This window comes from Moschus berezovskii, chromosome X (assembly GCF_049115385.1).
Source record: "Moschus berezovskii isolate FMDL1 chromosome X, NW_MosBer_1.0, whole genome shotgun sequence".
In the NCBI taxonomy this organism is placed as follows: Eukaryota; Metazoa; Chordata; class Mammalia; order Artiodactyla; family Moschidae; genus Moschus; species Moschus berezovskii.
In genome coordinates, this window is record NC_142488.1 from 139683307 (window position 1) to 139701776 (window position 18470).

The 18470-nt window shown below is 41.2% G+C and overlaps 1 protein-coding gene across 5 annotated transcripts in view; it reads left to right on the top strand.

The window, feature by feature from the left end:
* AFF2 (ALF transcription elongation factor 2) overlaps positions 1-18470 on the top strand; it is a 577381-nt gene that overhangs the window by 186815 nt on the left and 372096 nt on the right. For 3 of the 5 annotated variants that reach the window (XM_055438073.2, XM_055438075.2, XM_055438077.2), the window contains exons 2-3: positions 507-627; positions 9629-10492. In XM_055438073.2, coding sequence (XP_055294048.2) covers positions 507-627; positions 9629-10492 — 985 coding nt within the window. Of the gene's footprint in view, positions 1-506; positions 640-9628; positions 10493-18470 lie in introns of all 5 variants that reach the window. The other 2 variants (XM_055438072.2, XM_055438074.2) reach the window with 1 other exon arrangement.

Consider the following 18470-nt stretch of genomic DNA (forward strand, 5'->3'; position numbering starts at 1 on the left):
TTGGAGTCCTAACCACTGGACTGTCAGGGATGTCCTTCTCCTTCGACTTCATTACAACAAACTAATACTGGCTGTGGGCTCAGGACAGAATTCCCATTTATCTGCAATAATATATTTGATAATTCCTTTCCCTTTGGACTTGGTGACATCTGTGAATTCTGAGCCCTAGACAGTTGGCAACACAGTGAAACCTGAACTCAGTACTCTTTTGCACAGTGGACTGACTGTAGTAATTGCTTGTAGTAATCAAGCCAGGACAAGGGAAGAGGATTATGCCGTACTTAAATGGTCATGACTACAATGTCTCATAAGCCAATTTCTGTCTCCTTTTGGGTTCTGAAGAACTGATCGGGATCTTTAACCTATTGGGAATAAAGAAAAGGAGGTTGGCTCTCTATACAATATCAGTTTGGGTAGCCTCAACGTGGTTTTTTCTTCTTATTGATAACATGGCTTCCATGACTAATTCATCTTTGTCTCCTTTTGTCTTTTTCTTTGCACATCAGTCACTATGAACAAGACCGTAGTGCACTTAAGAAAAGGGAATGGGAGCGGAGGAATCAAGAAGTCCAGCAAGAAGACGATCTCTTTTCTTCAGGCTTTGATCTTTTTGGGGAGCCCTACAAGGTAGCTGAATATGTATGTAATTTATCTTTCTGCAAAATGGTCGCTTATTATATTTTTGAATGCACTAATCTACACTTCATCTATTTTTAAAACACCCAGATCATTTCCAAGAGAATCTATTTTACAAATGAAATATATACCTGTGCTGTATTTGGGGCCGTGACAAGTTTCTGAGGAAGTCTTCAGAGACAAATTCCATCTTCTTGGGCGAACACAGTTAGATTTGAAAGGGACTTATGAGACTGCCTGTCTCCAAGGGATTCTTTCCTGCCCAGCACTCCCTCTAGCAAGGAATGCCCCCTGACGCTTGATCTCACTTTGATTATCATCAGCGAGGCAGCCCCTGAAGACTTCATCAGAAAGTCAGTGGAGATGCCTGTGTCTCCTCCCAATTGGTGCCATCCATCGCAAAACCACTGCTTCCTGTTTCCATTTCAGGTTGTTAGCAGCTGTTCAGTGGTTTGAGAGCTCTTTGAAAATTACTGTTCTAGGACAAAGGGAAAAAGCCAATCATTTTTTGCTGGTGATTAATAATCATGGGTTAGGCGATTGCCTCAACCACAGGGGGTAGTGTAGCTTGGTTGATTTTCTAATGGACTTCTGGCTAGTGTGTAGCTCCAATAAAGATCATACTTCTGCATCTTCAAGTGTTGATTTCACAATGACTGCCTCTGAACTTTCTATTTGGAGCGGAGGTTGGGAGAAGAATCCTGTTGAATTGCTAGCAGCTGATTGGTTTTTATCGAAATTTAGTAACAGTGTGATTTTCTTCAGTGAAACAAAAATGGTGTAAGAGGTAAAACAACCATAGAGAAAATGATCAAGAGTTGTAATGTTAGAAGAGCACCATTTCGGGGATACTGACTGATGTAGACAGTGAGCTGTCTGGATCGGTGACTAGTGAGATCAGAGTCTTTGCTGCCTTGTTCAGACTAAGCAAGAAGCTCTTGCTTGAGATGCTCAGGTGCTTTCCAAATTTGGTAAGTCTGACAAAGAGACTACTAGTTTTCAATTTGTCAATAGTAGTGTAATCTTTTGGAGAAGGCAATGGCAAGCCACTCCAGTACTCTTGCCTGGAAAATCCCATGGATAGAGGAGCCTGGTGGGCTACAGTCCATGGGGTCGCTACTAGTCAGACACGACTGAATGACTTCACTTTCACTTTTCATTTTCATGCATTGGAGAAGGAAATGGCAACCCACTCCAGTGTTCTTGCCTGGAGAATCCCAGGGATGGCGGAGCCTGGTGGGCTGCCGTCTATGGGGTCGCACAAAGTCAAACATGACTGAAGCAACTTAGCGGCAGCAGCAGTGTAATCTTTAATAATCCATTTTTCCTATTTCAATTGGTTTAATTTCTGTACTGCTGTTGAATGTGTGCATGGTGAGATATGGTTAGTTTGACAAGCATTTATTGAAGGCCCACTGTGTGTCAGCCATGTCTTAGACTAGTGTCCAAAGGGAAATAAGATCTAGTTCCTGCATTCAAGGAATTCCTTGTCCAGTGCAGAGATCATCATGAATGAGTGAGGGCATGACTGCATGGTAACTGCTGAAGGGATAGGCATGAGAATAGATGCCTGAAGACTTCGAATACCTAGGTGTCTGGACATGAGTCTGTACATGAAGAGAAGTCATCGCCAATTTTAAAGTCAGGAAATGGCAAAGACAGATAAAGACTTGTAAAGATGATGTTGGAAGTGTGGGGAGTGGTGGATGTGAGGGAAAAGGGTGAAGACACAAGAGGGAGGGTACTGATGAGCAGAGCAAGGTCCCAGAGCAGATGAATAAATACAAAATTGAGAATATGTGATGAGTCATGAGCTTTGGGTAGGAAAGTGGGAATGGAATATTAGGATGAGAATAAAGGAGTGTGGAAGACAAGAAGTTGTGACCTCCATTTTCCTCAGAAAATGAAAGCGAGGTCAAAGGATGACAGATACCTCCTCCCTTCTTTGGTGTTATTTTTTGTTTGTTTGTTTTTGCCACACCATGCGGCATGCAAGAACTTAATTCCATGACCAGGGATCAAACTCATGCTCCCTGCAGTGGAAGTTCAGAGTCTTAACCACTGGACACCAGGGAATTCCCAACCTCATCCCTCCTTGAGAAAGAGGAATGGCCAGCTGAGTTTCACCTCTTATCTTTGGATGGGTTAGAAAAATGAGCTTTAGTCAAGGGCTCATTCTTAAAATTCAGTGTCTACTCCATAAACTATTATGAGGTGTAGAGCAGTTGAATTATTTCCCCCTTTATAATTTAAAGTCTTGCTGAGTTAATGTCCTTGTACCTTTAAGGGAAATGCCACCTCTTGTTAACAAGCCTGTAATGTAGATGCATACTTATTTTTAGATGTAGTGTAATTTTGAGTAGGCAGTTAAAGAACCTGTTATCAACATTGTCAGAAGTTTTGAAAAGCCATACGTCTTGATACAGCAAGGGTCTGTCAGGTAGAGACACAGATGGGAGCATTAGTCTAGGGCCAGGCCAGGCCTGATGTGTCATTAGTAGCTTGGTGCCTTTAGGCTTCTTGATGGGGAAGATCCTTTGCTTTGGAGTTGAGACTATGAAGGAAAGGAATAATGCTAACAGTTGATGACCTAGTCATTCCCTTTCTTTCACTGTTGCTTTGATGACTGACTGCCATCTTATGCTGTGTACATGGTAAGGGTTCCCTGGGAGATCACTGGGCAGAATGCTTCTCCTTTCCCCCATATCATCATACTAGAAGCGAGGTACACCTCCAAGAGCTCCCTAGACCCAACTGGTGTGGACACCCTTGGAGTATCTGGACATGCTGGTGGCAGTGGGAGTCCTAGAGCTGGCCACGTCCACTGTAGAAATAAGGATTTTCCTACACAACTCTTGCTGAGGGTTGTGGCAGGAATGCTTGCAAAATTAAAAATCAAAATTCCTGGTGGTTCATCAGGACTTTCAGGAAGCTTCTTGCTACTCTAGATCTTAAAGCATGACCTGATTGCTTATCTGATGGCCTTGGTAGTTCATAAACTATCCAATGAGCACCTGTCCCTAGGACCTGCTGTCCTTTCTTGGCTTCACTTCTGTTACTCCCAGAGTGGAAAGAATGCTTGCTGCTGCTGCTGCTGAGTCACTTCAGTCGTGTCCGACTCTGTGCGACCCCATAGACGGAAGCCCACCAGGCTCCTCCGTCCCTGGGATTCTCCAGGCAAGAACACTGGAGTGGGTTGCCATTTCCTTCTCCAATGTGTGAAAGTGAAAAACGAAAATGAAGTCGCTCAGTCATGTCCGACGCGTAGCGACCCCACAGACTGCAGCCTACCAGGCTCCTCCATCCATGGGATTTTCTAGGCAAGAGTACTGGAGTGGCTTGCCATTGCCTTCTCTGGAAAGAATGCTTACTACCCCTCAATTGGGGTGATGGTGGGTAACATCCCTTTGTGGCTGCTTTTTCATTTATATTAGTAACTTTCAAATCAGAGTTTGTACTGTGCTGCAGAAAAGGATGTGTTCAAAAGTGCTTGAGAAATATGAAGCCATTTGACATGTGTAGATTAGTGTGGAAAGATGGGGAAGGATGAGGAACTGGCATGGACCAAGTGCCTCCTCGTGCTAGAACTTTCTACGGACACTTCTTTAGTCCCCACAGCAACTGGTTACACATTTTCCTCATGTTTCCCATGAGGAATTCAAAGCTCAGGAAGTTTGGTGGCTTCTCTGCAGCTTCATATCCCCATAAGTGTGCTCCTTTATCTGTAACAGGAAGCTGTTTACCCCCTGACAGGAAGTCAGAAGACCCAATAAGCTTACCCTGTTTGACTTTGGGGAATAAACTTTATTTCTCTGACCTAAAGTTTCCTTGTCTCTGTAGTGAATAATAATACCTGATAGAAAAAATGATACCTGTTAATAGCAACAGCAACTGACATTTTATAGCTTTTCACAGATAAACAAGAATGAAGAAAGTGAGATGCAGAGACGTTAAGTTACTTATCCATGGTCATTTGGGTTGGGGCACATAGAAGGTAGATTAGACCAGAACAGCTCTGCCGACTCACAGGGTGGTTGTGAGAATCAAGCCAAATAGCCAGGGGAAGCCTTGCTCTGAGATATGTAATGTGCTGTACAAATTCAAGGTATCATGGTTATTATAATTAGAAAAAGAAATAGCAACTCACAGCTTAGAGAGATTAATTGTAAAAATATTAGAGTTCGAAAAAAAGGAATTACTAAATCACATACATTAGCCATAATGAAATAAAAGGAAAAAAAAGCCAACACTTAAATTATTTTGCTACTTTTATTAAAAAGAAATACCCTGGTACCATAATCTCCTAACACATTAGTCTTGCAATGAAATTATACTACTGATTTGTAGATAACATTAGAAGCAAACTGAGGCAACTCTGCGTTTCTCAAATTAATGAGAGGCAAAAAACTTAAAGGAGTGCTGTTAGTCATGAGCCACAAACCAGACATGTAATTTATGCCTGAAAATACTTGGAAATGCATTTCCTTGATGATTGAGAAATTGTGATTACTTAGAAAATAATGGCTGTGGAGGTTACCTTTAAGGTATCAATCAATTATCTAGAACGGGAAGTAAAGAATTGGCCAAATTGAAAGAAGCCTATAATTGATTGAAATGGCTAAATTTCCATTTTTGCCATGTTTATAATGTGCAATCAGGACTGCTAAGAATCCCTTGCTCCTTAAAAGGGTTGCTAAGACTCTGGAGGATGAGGAAGATTTAGTGTGAGCCAGAAGTTGCTATGGTGTATAATGAGCATCCATCATGCAAGTATAAATAAATGGATTTTCTATCCAGTGGATCTCATCTTGACATCTTGAGAAATTTAAAAACTGGTTGACAGTTACTCACTTCCAGTGCTGACCACCTGGTCTGTACTGTTAATTATTTTGAGGTTGTTGAATGGTGGACTTCTTGAGACTGTGTGTCTATGTGTCCTTCATGCATAACCCTGGCTCTTGAGTGTTTGAAATTTACCAGTGTGTGTCTGAAGAATGACCCTGGTAATTACTACTTGTAGCCACAGCACGTCTGTTATGGATCTTCTGTCAATCAGCAACTCAAAACTGTCGCCAGTGAACTCAACCTTGAACTATCTGCTATGCAGTTCCAGTCACAAGTCCCTCTGACAATTGCTGTGTGAGGAAGCTAGTCGAAGGGAGCTGACCTCCTTCCACTCCCCCAGGTTATTCCCGCTTCTTCCCTTATGCCACTAGTGTACAGGAAAGCCTCACACTTGGAGCTGTGAGCCTGACCTCTAATTCCATGTGCAGACATGCACTGAGTTAGACTGCAGCAGTGCAGTGCTCTTGCTTTTTAGTAATCATAAGGAAACATGAGGAACATCTTTGCATCTCTTGTAAAACTGGTACTGAAAAAAAGACCTATTTTATTTTTCAATGGTTCTTGTAACCAAACCAAACCAAACCAGTGAGAGGAATCCCTTTTCACTTGTTGGTATCCAGCAAACACGGATCTCTTTTAATGAATTAGAATGTGCTTCCTGCCATCAGACAGAATTCTATATCCTATGAGAATTTCCTGTTGGCCTTTAGCTACCAAGCAGCTCAATCTGATATTCAATCACAGTAACCAAATTAGCTTAACTTTTGCTTTTCTACTTATGTACCTTTGACTCCAAGCCGTTACAAATCCTTTATTTTGAGTAGACAGGGCATTAATTATTATTTGATTCTGATCAATTTAGCAGCATTTTGCTGAGGACCTCATATGCACCAGACATGGTGCTAAGTGTTGAGGGTATGATGAATAAAAGGTGGTCTCTAGTCTTGATGAAAAGCTCATAGTTTTGTGCTGGAAGAGAAATCACAACAGTAGTAGATCTTGAACAGTAGGAGGTATATTTTCTATTTTATTCAGAGAACTTTCAGTTTTCTTCTAATTTTAGTCATGTACACAACAGTTTTAGACATTGGCCAGCTTAGAAATTCTCCTAATTTCAAGCATAATTTAAAACCTGGAGATGGAAAAAAAATTTCTAAGCATGCATAAGAAACCCAAGTCAGTATAACAATAACCTGAAGAGATGTTAAAACCTAACCAGATCACTCCACTGAAGATAAAATGAACATGTCCCTTCTATTTACTGCTAAAATAGAAACAGAGATGTAACTAGCTTACTGGCAAACCAGTGTATCTTGAGATTCTTGAGTCCTAATGATATTGACCTAGAGAGAATTAATGTCTTCTCAGAACTTTGAGATACTGTGGCATTCTCTGTGACATCAGGGGGCAAAGTTTTTTTTTTTTCCAGTACAACTGTCTTTCAAGAAAAGTTCAGTGAACTTTCAATGAGAGGTCAATAACTGAGCTTCCTGGTAGCTAAGACCAAAAGGTAAAGGTTATAGAATTCTCTTTGTCTAATGTAGGAAGCTTATCTTAATTTATTAAAGGAGACAGTAAAAATGGAAGCATTTAAAATGAGGAATAAAATGGTCTTGTTTCCCCTTGTTGGGTCAGATCTTTGAAGACAGTAGGTATTAGTGTTTATTAGGCCATCATCTGACTTAAGAGGTTAACTATTTCAGGAGGCAGAACAACCCTACAAGTTTAAAAACTTGCATCAAATTCTACTGGGCCTTCACAACGATTAAATCTCTTTGTTCTGAATTTAGGGATTGAATAGAGGGTCTGGATTTGGCTACTGCCTAGCTGGTTCGTTGTGCAACTCCGTTGAATGAGAACACTGTATACAATGTGTTTATTCCTGCCTTAGCTGCAAAATAATTTCTGCCTTTAAAATTGACAAACCTAGGGACTTTCAGGGAATAAAAGTGATTTCTCTCTTTATTTATTAAATTATGTCTTTCAAATGTGCTTCTGAAAATGGAGCGATTATTCAGGTAAAGATTATTTGGAACTGTAATTGTTTAATCACTTCTTCAGCACCAAGGTTGCATGTTATGCAATATAAGATGTTCTTGAGGATAAGAAAACTGAAACTGACAGGTATTTATTTGATTTCTAAAATTTCCCATCCCCCACAGAGCCCTCAGTATACATTTTGCATACTTTTCCTTAGTCTTTGAAATCATATTTCTTTTTTTTTTGTATTTATGTTTTTTTAATTTATTTTAATTGGAGGCTAATTACATTATTGTATTGGTTTTGCTTTTTTCTTTTTTTTAATTTAATTTATTTATTTTAATTGGAGGCTAATTACTTTATATTATTGCATATTTCTGTACATTCCCTCATTTCTTTGATAGTGTCCTATATGATTTACCACATGATCTGTGTTGAATACTATATGCAATCTGTGGCGATTATGCTAACAGTGAGGCCAAGGTTCTCAGCTTGATTCCCTCTCTGGTTGCTCTTTCTCATCATCCTTTGCTGGCTCCTCCTCTTCTCCTGAGCCTGGTGATGGGGGCTCAGACAGTAAAGAATCTGCTGCAATGCAGGAGACCCAGCTCGACCCCTGGGTCGGGAAGATTCCCTGGAGAAGGGAATGGTCTTCTCCTACTCTCTTAAAGGTTGATGTTCCACAGGGCTCCCTCCTGAGCCTGATCTTCTCATTCCTCATTTCCTTTCCCTGGGTGGTTTCATTCATTTCCAGCTCTTCACCCTCTATTTATGCACACACTCTCCCATCTTCACTTACAGATAACAGCACTCAGCTGTACATCTGAGGTTTAGCCTGAGATGTCAGGTGTGAATAGGCACACTCCTGGGCTCCACACCAGCTGTTAAGGGCATGTGAGCAACCTTATATGTTAAACATCAATCTCCAATGGTGGATGTACTAATGGGGAGGAGGTCACCCGCTCCTGTGCATGGAGAACATGCATCTGACCCTTGGGACAAGGAGACTACAAGGGTGGGCATTTTCCCCATGCACTGGCCCTGCTTCCAGATGGCTCCACAGACACAAGTAGCTTTCCTTCATTGCAATGGTAGTGCAGCCTAGGCACAAATCAGCCCTTTGCCTTTCTGACTTCAGCTGTTAGTTTTGATTACACCTTTGGCAGGTAAAGAGAATAATAAGTCATGTTCAAAGATGAAGAGCCAAACTTTTGACAGTCATTTCCAAGTATATGGCTCTCTACCACTTTTTAACTGTGAAAGCTATTCTTTTCTATGTTACAAAAGGTCATGGAAATCTTAATTATTTTAAAAAATAATCACAACCATTTTGGTAGGTGTTGTTGTCCATAGAATGATGTAGTTGCCAGCCTCACTTTAAAATTTAACTTTGTTTTAATTAAAACAACAGCTTAAATTCTTGAATAAATTTTTCTAAACTCTTGAAAAGACACAGGTGAGCTTGAGTCACTGTTGAACAGTTGCACCATTTCAAAGTAAATGAGTATGAATCACCAAGATGTAAACACGGTTGTCCCCAGAATATGTAGGCAGACACCAGTAATTTACACACTCTTTGATTAAAAGGAATTGGATTCGCTTTAGTCATAAGTTAGCTCAATTTGTTATTGTTTAAGTCTATGCCTTTTCTAAACTGAACATAGTCATGATAGCACAGTTTAATTGACTTCCTTATCCAACGGGCTAAGAGTTTTTCATGGTATAATGTAGCACAAGGGCTACGTTATATGTCAAGAACAAATATAAATTGAATATTCTATTATAATTCCAATGATCAGTAAGTGGAAGTTGTTAAAGTGTAGCATGTAGCAGTTCAACTCATTGGACCTAAAATAAGTTATTTTGCTAATAAAATTCATAAGCAACGTAATTTATAACTCTCCCCTACCCCATGAGCATATTTAAAAACAGGCCGGGGAGTATATAGACATTCATCACACAGTTCATTCCAAGAGGCTCTTTCAATAGTGTTATTGATTTCTTTTCTTACATTGCACATGAAAAGTATGAAATTATATGGCAGCATGAGAATTTTAAAGAACCCTATATGCTAGTCTACTTAGGACATCTGTTTGAAACATTAACAGCAGGAAACACAAACCTATTCATTCTCTCTCCTCCCACCCCCATCTTTTCGTTATTTTAGACAAACAAAGGTGATGCACTTGCGAACCGAGTCCAGAACACGCTGGGAAACTATGATGAAATGAAGGATTTGCTAACTAACCATTCTAATCAGAATCATCTAGTGGGAATCCCAAAGAATTCCATGCCCCAAACTCCCACCAACAAAAATGAACCCAGCTTTTTTCCAGAACAAAAGCACCGAATGGTCCCAGTGCACCAGCAGGATAACACTCACTCCTCGGCGCCAATGCCTCCACCTTCTGTCGTGATATTGAATTCAACTCTAATACACAGCAACCGGAAGTCAAAACCTGACTGGTCACGAGATAGTCAGAACACTAGCATTGTAGCAGCCAGCCAAGTCACTAGTCAGCCCAACAAGATGCAGCCACCAACCCCAGACCAGCCGCCAGCCAGACTGGAAGACTTCTTTGTCTATCCAGCCGAACAGCCTCAAGTTGGAGTGGTTGAAGAATCAAACCCACTGGCAAAGGAAGACAATACTCTCAAGTCCAGTGGAGGGGATACTTTCAAAGAAATCTATCAGTCCAACTCACCAGAAGCACCGGAATTTACAGTGCAAGCGCCTGGATCTCCCCTAGTTGCCTCGTCTCTATTAGCTCCCAGCAGTGGCCTTTCGGTTCAAAACTTCCCACCAGGGCTTTACTGCAAAACAAGCATGGGGCAGCAAAAACCAACCGCCTATGTCCGACCCATGGATGGTCAGGACCAGGCCCCAGACATCTCTCCCACACTGAAACCTTCGATTGAATTTGACAACAGCTTTGGGAATCTGTCATTTGGATCACTCTTGGATGGCAAGCCCAGTGCACCCAGTTCAAAGACTAAACAGCCAAAGTTCACGATTCTTCAAACAAGTGAAGTAAGTAATTTTTAAAGTTTTGTTTTGTTTCATTTCTTCTTATTTGTTTATTTTTTTTTAGTTCATTGCTCTAACCTCTATAATCAGGGCTTCCCAAGCAGCTCTTATTTACCTTCTGGAGGTGTAGATGAGACTCTTCAAGGTCAGAGTTCTGTCAGAGTTTTTGATATTCTGTTGCTTGTGACTTGACCGATTTACACTCTGCAAATACAGCTAAATCTCCATAATTTGGAATGATAAAGGACAAGGTCTGTCTGAGTGAATGAAAGGTTGGAGTTATAAAATAGTTTGAGACAACATTTGTAGTAATTTACGTATAAATGAATCACATTGGAGATTTTCATTGGTCTTAAGCAGGATGAGATAGATATATGAAAAGATAATGGGTCACCCTAGGCCTTCACTTATAGATAGCATATCAGAAACATAAAATGCAGAAATTCCTTAAGGTACAAGGATGTACAAGTGTGATTTGCTAGAACCATAAGTGGAAGGCATTCTTTAAGAACCGTAGTTTCTTGAGCACTTGCAGGGCTGTTCCTTGGCAAGAGGAACTTAATATTAACTTCTGTATCCCTCAGTCTTACCTTCTGCATCACCTTTTCCAGGTGCCTACCTAATCCTCTTTTATTACCTTGATCCCTTCTGTCAAAGCCAAAAGCATGATCCTCGACCAAAATCCCACTGGGTTTAGAATGACTAACCATTTTACCTATCTCAGGAAGCACTGCCTTATAAAAGAGAAGTCCAGGGGGACCAAAACCTTTCCCAGAGGAATGAATCACTAATGATTGGATCCCAGGCCTTATGGCCCCTGGGTGGGGGGCAGAGATTGGGTGCCCCTCAGAGGCCACTATGTAAGCAGCTGTCTACTGCACCTCAAGTGCTTGATTGGAAGAAACCTCTGCTTTTACTGGTGATGAAAGGATTGAAAAGACACAAAGGAAGAAAGTGGGTTGAAATTCTCACTAGCTAGGAGTCATAGTGTGTCTGATTTGTCGCAGATTCCAAGATAGTGGTGTCTGAATTAGAGAAGTCTGACCCTATGTGCCCTCCAGCTCTTCTTCCTTTATTCATGGGAACCCAAGGGGAGGGAGGACTGGGGCTGTTGACTGTATTTTCTGGATGCATGTTTAGAGTATTGTTTCATTTCTCAGACAGTTCTGCTATTTGTATCATCATCCCTCATCAGTTCAGTTAGTTCAGTTTAGTCTCTCAGTGATGTCTGACTCTTTGCAACCCCTGGGACTGCAGCACACCAGGCATCCCTGTCCATCAACAACTCCCAGAGTTTACTCAAACTCATGTCCATTGAGTTGGCGATGCCATCCAACCATCCCATCCTTTGTTGTCCCCTTCTCCTCTTGTCTTCAGTCTTTCCCAGCATCAGGGTCTTTCCCAATGAGTCAGCTCTTCACATCCGGTGGCCAAAGTACTGGAGTTTCAATTCAGCTACATCATCAGTCTTTCCAATAAACATTCAGTATTGATCTCCTTTAGAATGGACTGATTGGATCTCCTTGCAGTCCAAGGGACTCTCAAGAGTCTTCTCCAATACCACAGTTGAAAAGCATCAATCCTTTGGCGCTTATCTTTCTTTCCAGCCCAACACTCACATCCATACATGACCACTGGAAAAACCATAGTCTTGACTAGACGGATCTCTGTTGGCAAAGTAATGTCTCTGCTTTTTAATATGCTATCTAGGTTGGTCATAACATTCCTTCCAAGGAGCAAGCATCTTTTAATTTCATGGCTGCATTCACCATCTACAGTGATTTTGGAGCCCCCAAAAATAAAGTCTGCCACTGTTTCCCCATCTATTTCCCATGAAGTGATGGGACCAGATGCCATGATCTTAGTTTTTTGAATGTTGAGCTTTAAGCCAACTTTTTCACTCTCCTCTTTCACTTTCATCAAGAGGCTTTTGAGTTCTTCTTCACTTTCTGCCATAAGGGTGGTGTCATCTGCATATCTGAGGTTATTGATATTTCTCCCGGTAATCTTGATTCTAGCTTGTGTTTCCTCCAGCCCAGCATTTCTCATGATGTACCCTGCATATAAGTTAAATAAGCAGGGTGACAATATACAGCCTTGACGTATTTCTTTTCCTATTTGGAACCAGTCTGTTGTTCCATGTCCAGTTCTAACTGTTGCTTCCTGACCTGCATACAGATTTCTCAGGAGGTAGGTCAGGTGGTCTGGCATTCCCATCTCTTTCAGAATTTTCCACAGTTTATTGTGATCCACACAGTCAAAGGCTTTGGCATAGTCAATAAAGCAGAAGTAGATGCTTTTCTAGAAATCTTGCTTTTTCAATGATCCAGCAGATGTTGTCAATTTGATCTCTGGTTCCTCGGCCTTTTCAAAAACCAGCTTGAACATCTGGATGTTCACAGTTCTCGTATTGCTGAAGCCTGACTTGGAGAAGTTTGAGCATGACTTTACTAGCGTGTGAGATGAGTGCAATTGTGCGGTAGTTTGAGCATTCTTTGGCATTGCTTTTCCTAGGGATTGGAATGAAAACTGACCTTTTCCAGTCCTGTGGCCACTGCTGAGTTTTCCAAATTTGCTGGTATATTGAGTACAGCACTTTCACAGCATCATCTTTTAGGATTTGAAGTAGCTCAACTGGAATTCCATTACCTCTACTAGCTTTGTTCGTAGTGATCCTTCCTAAGGCCCACTTGACTTCACATTCCAGGATGTCTAACTCTAGATGAGTGATCACACCATCATGATTATCTGGGTCTTGGAGATCTTTTTTGTTCAGTTCTTTTGTGTATTTTTGCCACCTCTTCTTAATATCTTCTGCTTCTCTTAGGTCCATACCATTTCTGTGCTTTATTGAGCCCATCTTTGCTTGAAATGTTCCCTTGGTATCTCTGATTTTCTTGAAGAGATCTCTAGTCTTTCCCATTCTATTGTTTTCCTCTGTTTCTTTGCACTGATCATTGAGGAAGGTTTTCTCATCCCTCATCACATCTTGTCAAGTATCTCTCCAGTCTGTCACCTCTTCAGCTTCACTACCTTCCAAGCTCCCATGAGCGTCTCTTGCCTAAGCCACCTCCTGTCTGGTGTCCCTCCCTCTAGTCTCACCTCTCTTTCAAACAATCCTCCATCAGGCTGATCTGATGGGCAGATCTGACCATGTTACTCCCTCCCTTGGAATCTTCCATCCTTCTCATGGTTTCCAGGGAAAAGTCCAATTTCTTAGTCCCACATTCAGTGCTCTTTACTCTGTGATTTCATTCTCCTTACCCGACCTCATATCTCACCACTTTGTCATATGAAGATGAGATCTCAGCCATGCTGAGCGACCTGTTGCTCCCCATCATGTCATGCTTTGTCACACTTCCTTGCTTTTGTGCCTGCTGTCTACTCAATGTAGACCGTCTCTCCCCTCTGCTCCTCAGTCTTCCCAGTGAAGTCTTGTTTCTCGTTCAAGTCTACTCGGTCATCACTCTCTCCATAAATGCATCACTGATGCCACCAGGCTTAAGGACAAACTCCTTTTTCTGGGCTCACCCAAGCGCCTTCTATACACTTTGGCCCTTCTCTCATTGTACTGTAGTTATTCATTTATGTGTCTGTCTCTTCTATTAGACTGTGAGCTCCCTGAGGACAAGGAATGTCTCATTTCTTTTCTGTATCCCAAGTGCCTAGCAAATGCCTGGCACATAGTAGATACTCAATAAATGTTTGTTGAATGAATGAACTTCAAAAATGGTTACCTGATTACATTTTCTAAACCACAGTGTTAATCAAATAATGCGAACAAAGGTAAACCATTGGTAGAAAATCCTCAGATATATGTCCCTACTTTCACCCAGTCTGCCTGTGCCCTACTTTGCTCTTGTCCTGCACTGTCATTTGGAAATCCTAATCCTCATTTTCCCTGGATGACTTAATACAGGAGTGTTACACTTAAAAGGCAGAAAGCAACCTACTTTGAAAGAAGGGGCATCTAATGGGAGGCTGGGCCATCATTCTTGCCCTTTCTCTTGTCCTGGTATCTGCTGCTGTTCCCTCTTTACATGGCAGTTCCATGACTATGGACTAATTTGAAAATAATACTACTGGCCCTTCAAGAGATCTGGCAGCATATATCAACACCTAATTGACAGAACAAGAGGTCATAGAACCAGTGAGATCCACTCCAGTGTAATCTTCTCTCTTACATATTCACAACACAGTTGTCCGAGATATGGAAGAAACCCGGTGCTTTCGCTCAGTGCTCAGGTGCACCAACTAGATGTACATTTCCAAAGAGAGTCTGACCTGTCATCAGCTCTAGAGATGATGACCCAGGAGCAGCCTGTGTGCATGCAGCTTTTGGTGATGGTACAGACTATGCTAGAGACTTGCCTGAAAAATGCATCAGGTGCAACGAAGTCATGATAAGAGATCAGTGAAGGAAGTCCTTATCATAAAATATGGGTCTCAAGGACTGACTTGAGGGAGGGCTGGAGAAAAGCTTGGGCCCCTAAGGTTAGGAGAATATACAGGCTTCAAGGGCAATGTGGAAACCAAAAATAGGCAGAAAGGGAATGACAAGTTAGCTAGCCTAAGAGACAATTTAGAAGGGTGTAGATTAAAACGTGGACAGCAATATAGACAGGGTGGGGCCTTATGGAGCTTTGAACCTAATGGAATTGATGTGGCTAAAACTCTGACCAAGTCTGGAAATTCATCCTATTAAATCTTGATGCACTTTTCAAAAGCACTTACCATTAGAAATCAGCCCCAGTCCCTGGCGCCAAGAGTTCCAAGCGTGAGGTTCTGAGTCCCTAGTCAAAGTAGCCATCTTCGATGACTTGTAGAATTATTTTGAATTGTTACTGAAAAAGCTTGTCTGTAGAGAGGTCATGAGATTTCTTTCAGTTTTCTGAGCTCTTTCCCTGGCTCGAGGCATAGGAGGCTGATATGTGTTTGTGAAGTGCATTTGGGTGGAGTAAGAGGTTGAATCATCAGGAAAAAGAGATATTCTAAGATATACAAATAAGCAGATATGATGATATTAGTGTGTTGAGAGACCAGAAACGATTACTGGAATTAAATGTACATGCGTGTGTGTTCATATTTGTTGCTGTGTCTATGCTTATGTATATAGTAGGGACATTTTAGTTTTCATCCTTCTTATAATTTCTGTATTGATAATAAGGATATTAATAAATACTAATAAAATCCAACCGACTTTATTGCCAAAGGTCAGCATTTCAATTGAATCGTGCTTTTTAAAGAAATGACATATTTAAAAGCAATCTATTATCATTCCAGGCAACCAAAAGAAAAAAAAAAAACTGTTCTGCAGTTGCACTTAGAAGAATTTTTGGGGAACTACATCTGAAAATAGTAAAAGACCTATTTATATCAAGTGGAAACTGAGGGGTGCTCACAGGTGGTGTTTTATTAGGAAATGAATTTTCTAATAAATGTAACGTTATGCCTGGTTTCATTACAGATGTTTTGCTTATTTTTTCATTAGGATTAAAAAATTTTCTGGTGTAAATAGTTCTGCATTTTGGTACAATGTGTTATTAGTATCTTTTGGGAAGTAAATAATTCCATGCAAATGGAACGATCAATGACATATTAAGCATTTTCATCATAGCTCAATAGGCTTTCAGAAATATAGTAAGAATGTGTAGAGTGTCATCACCATAAAGGATCATTTGCCCTCCAAGGTGCTCTTGGCTATGACATAAAACTATCTGAGGCTCCAATTGCCTCCAAATTAGGAGCCTTTAGAAAAGTTGAACAAAACTGATATGAATAATGGGATTTGGCTTTAGCTTATTTTAATGGCTAGCTTTGTCAACCAGCTGAAAAGTTACTGCTCACAGTTGTGACTGTGCTTGCCTTGTTTTATATCAGATGCAGTGAACACTGGGGTGTAATTAGCTTTATTTATTATAAGTGAATTGGAAGCTCAGGTCCCTCGCATGAGAACGATAGAGAATGCTGGGAATGTACCATTCGTGTACTGGTTGCATCCGAGCAGCTACATAGAAACCATTGAGGCAGATCTTTCAAAGAATGGAAGTCCATTCAGCTGCTGTATGCAAGCCATGCTAAGCATTTCTTTACTTGATAATATATTGCGAATTTATTTCTTTGTCCGTTCTTATGGAAATAAGATAGTATTCAGTCTAAGACTGTAGCTGGTGTAATTCCCACCTCATTGGTAACAAATGGGGACACCTTGGAAAAGCCTCACATTTCAAGGGTGCCAGCAGAGACCTTGACCTTCAGATTTATTCCATTGAAGTATAGGAACCAGAAAGCTTTATATATTCTCTGCCAGTCCATTATCTAGTGGTTGCTTTTTCTTTATGCTTTGGACTGACTCTTCCAATTGCTTGACCTCATTGGAATTAACATTCCTTTTCCTTACCACAACTCTTTATCTGCCTCCCCTCAACTTTAGTGTCCCCCTAAGCTGAATGAAGTGGCCTTCCTGAGCATCTGAAAAGAATAGTCAATAATGGAAGTAGGACTTGGAGCCTCACATTCTTTGTGATGGAGAGGTCAGAGCTGCTAGGAGAGGATTTAATTAAGGTTTTCATATTTCAGGGATTCAAAAAGGTGTTTTGAGGAAGGGTGGCTGAGACCCTCCTCACAATCATAAAGCTGTTTCACCAGAAAGTGATGCATAGAAGTAACCCTGGAAGGTTTCCAGAGATGAAATGCAAGATAGAGGTTTTAATTTGATTTTTTAAATTTTATATTGGAGTATAGTTGATTTACAATGTTGTGTTAGTTTTAGGTGTACAGCAAAGTGATTCAGTTATACGTATACATACATCTATTCTTTTACAGATTCTTTTCCCTTATATTCCTGTTACAGAATATTGAGTAGAGCTTGCTATACAGTAAATCCTTGTTGATTATCTTTTTTATATATAGTAGTGTCTATATGTGGAGAAGGCAATGGCAACCCACTCCAGTACTCTTGCCTGGGAAATCCCGTGGACGGGGGAGCCTGGTAGGCTGCAGTCCATGGGTTCGCAAAGAATCAGACACGACTGAGCAACTTCACTTTCACTTTTCACTTTCATGCACTGGAGAAGGAAATGGCAACCCACTCCAGTGTTCTTTCCTGGAGAATCCCAGGGACGGGGGAGCCTGGTGGGCTGCTGTCTATGGGGCCGCACAGAGGGACACGACTGAAGTGACTTAGCAGCAGCAGCATGGTTACCAAAGGGGAAAGCAGAGTAAGGAAAACTTAGGATCTTGGTATTACCATATAGACACTGCTGCTGCTGTTAAGTTGCTTCAGTTGTGTCCGACTCTGTGCGACCCCATAGACGGCAGCCCACCAGGCTCCCCCGTCCCTGGGATTCTCCAGGCAACAACACTGGAGTGGGTTGCCATTTCCCTCTCCAGTGCATGAAAGTGAAAAGTGAAAGTGAAGTTGCTCAGTCGTGTCCGACTCTTAGTGACCCCATGGACTGTAGCCCACCAGGCTCCTCTGTCCATGGGAGTTTCCAGGCAAGAGTACTGGAGTGGGGTGCCATTGCCTTCTCCATTGGCAACCATAAATGTTTTCAAAGTCTGTGAGTCTGTTTCTTTTTAGTGAAGTCAGACAGAAAGACAAATATCATATGATATCACTTATATGTGAAATCTAAAAAAGATGATACAAATTTACAAAGCAAGATAGATTTTGAACTTGACCTTGAATACTGGGTAGAATCACAATAGACAATAGGTGAAGAGGGATCTGGAGGGCAGAACAGTTCACACATATGCAAATGAGTGATGGGTGGAGAGACTTGCAGGTAAAAAAACAAAGATAAGAACATGTGAGGTATAGTCTGATGATGGACTGCTGTGTCTCCAACTGTGGGTTGGGACCAGAGTGAGACAGAGCTCAAAAAGCCAGAGTTGGTAGTGTCTTGAATGCCTGGCCGATGTGGCATCCAGACTATGATGCTGGACTTGAAGCTCCATTATCCCAGCGGCTTCATGGGGG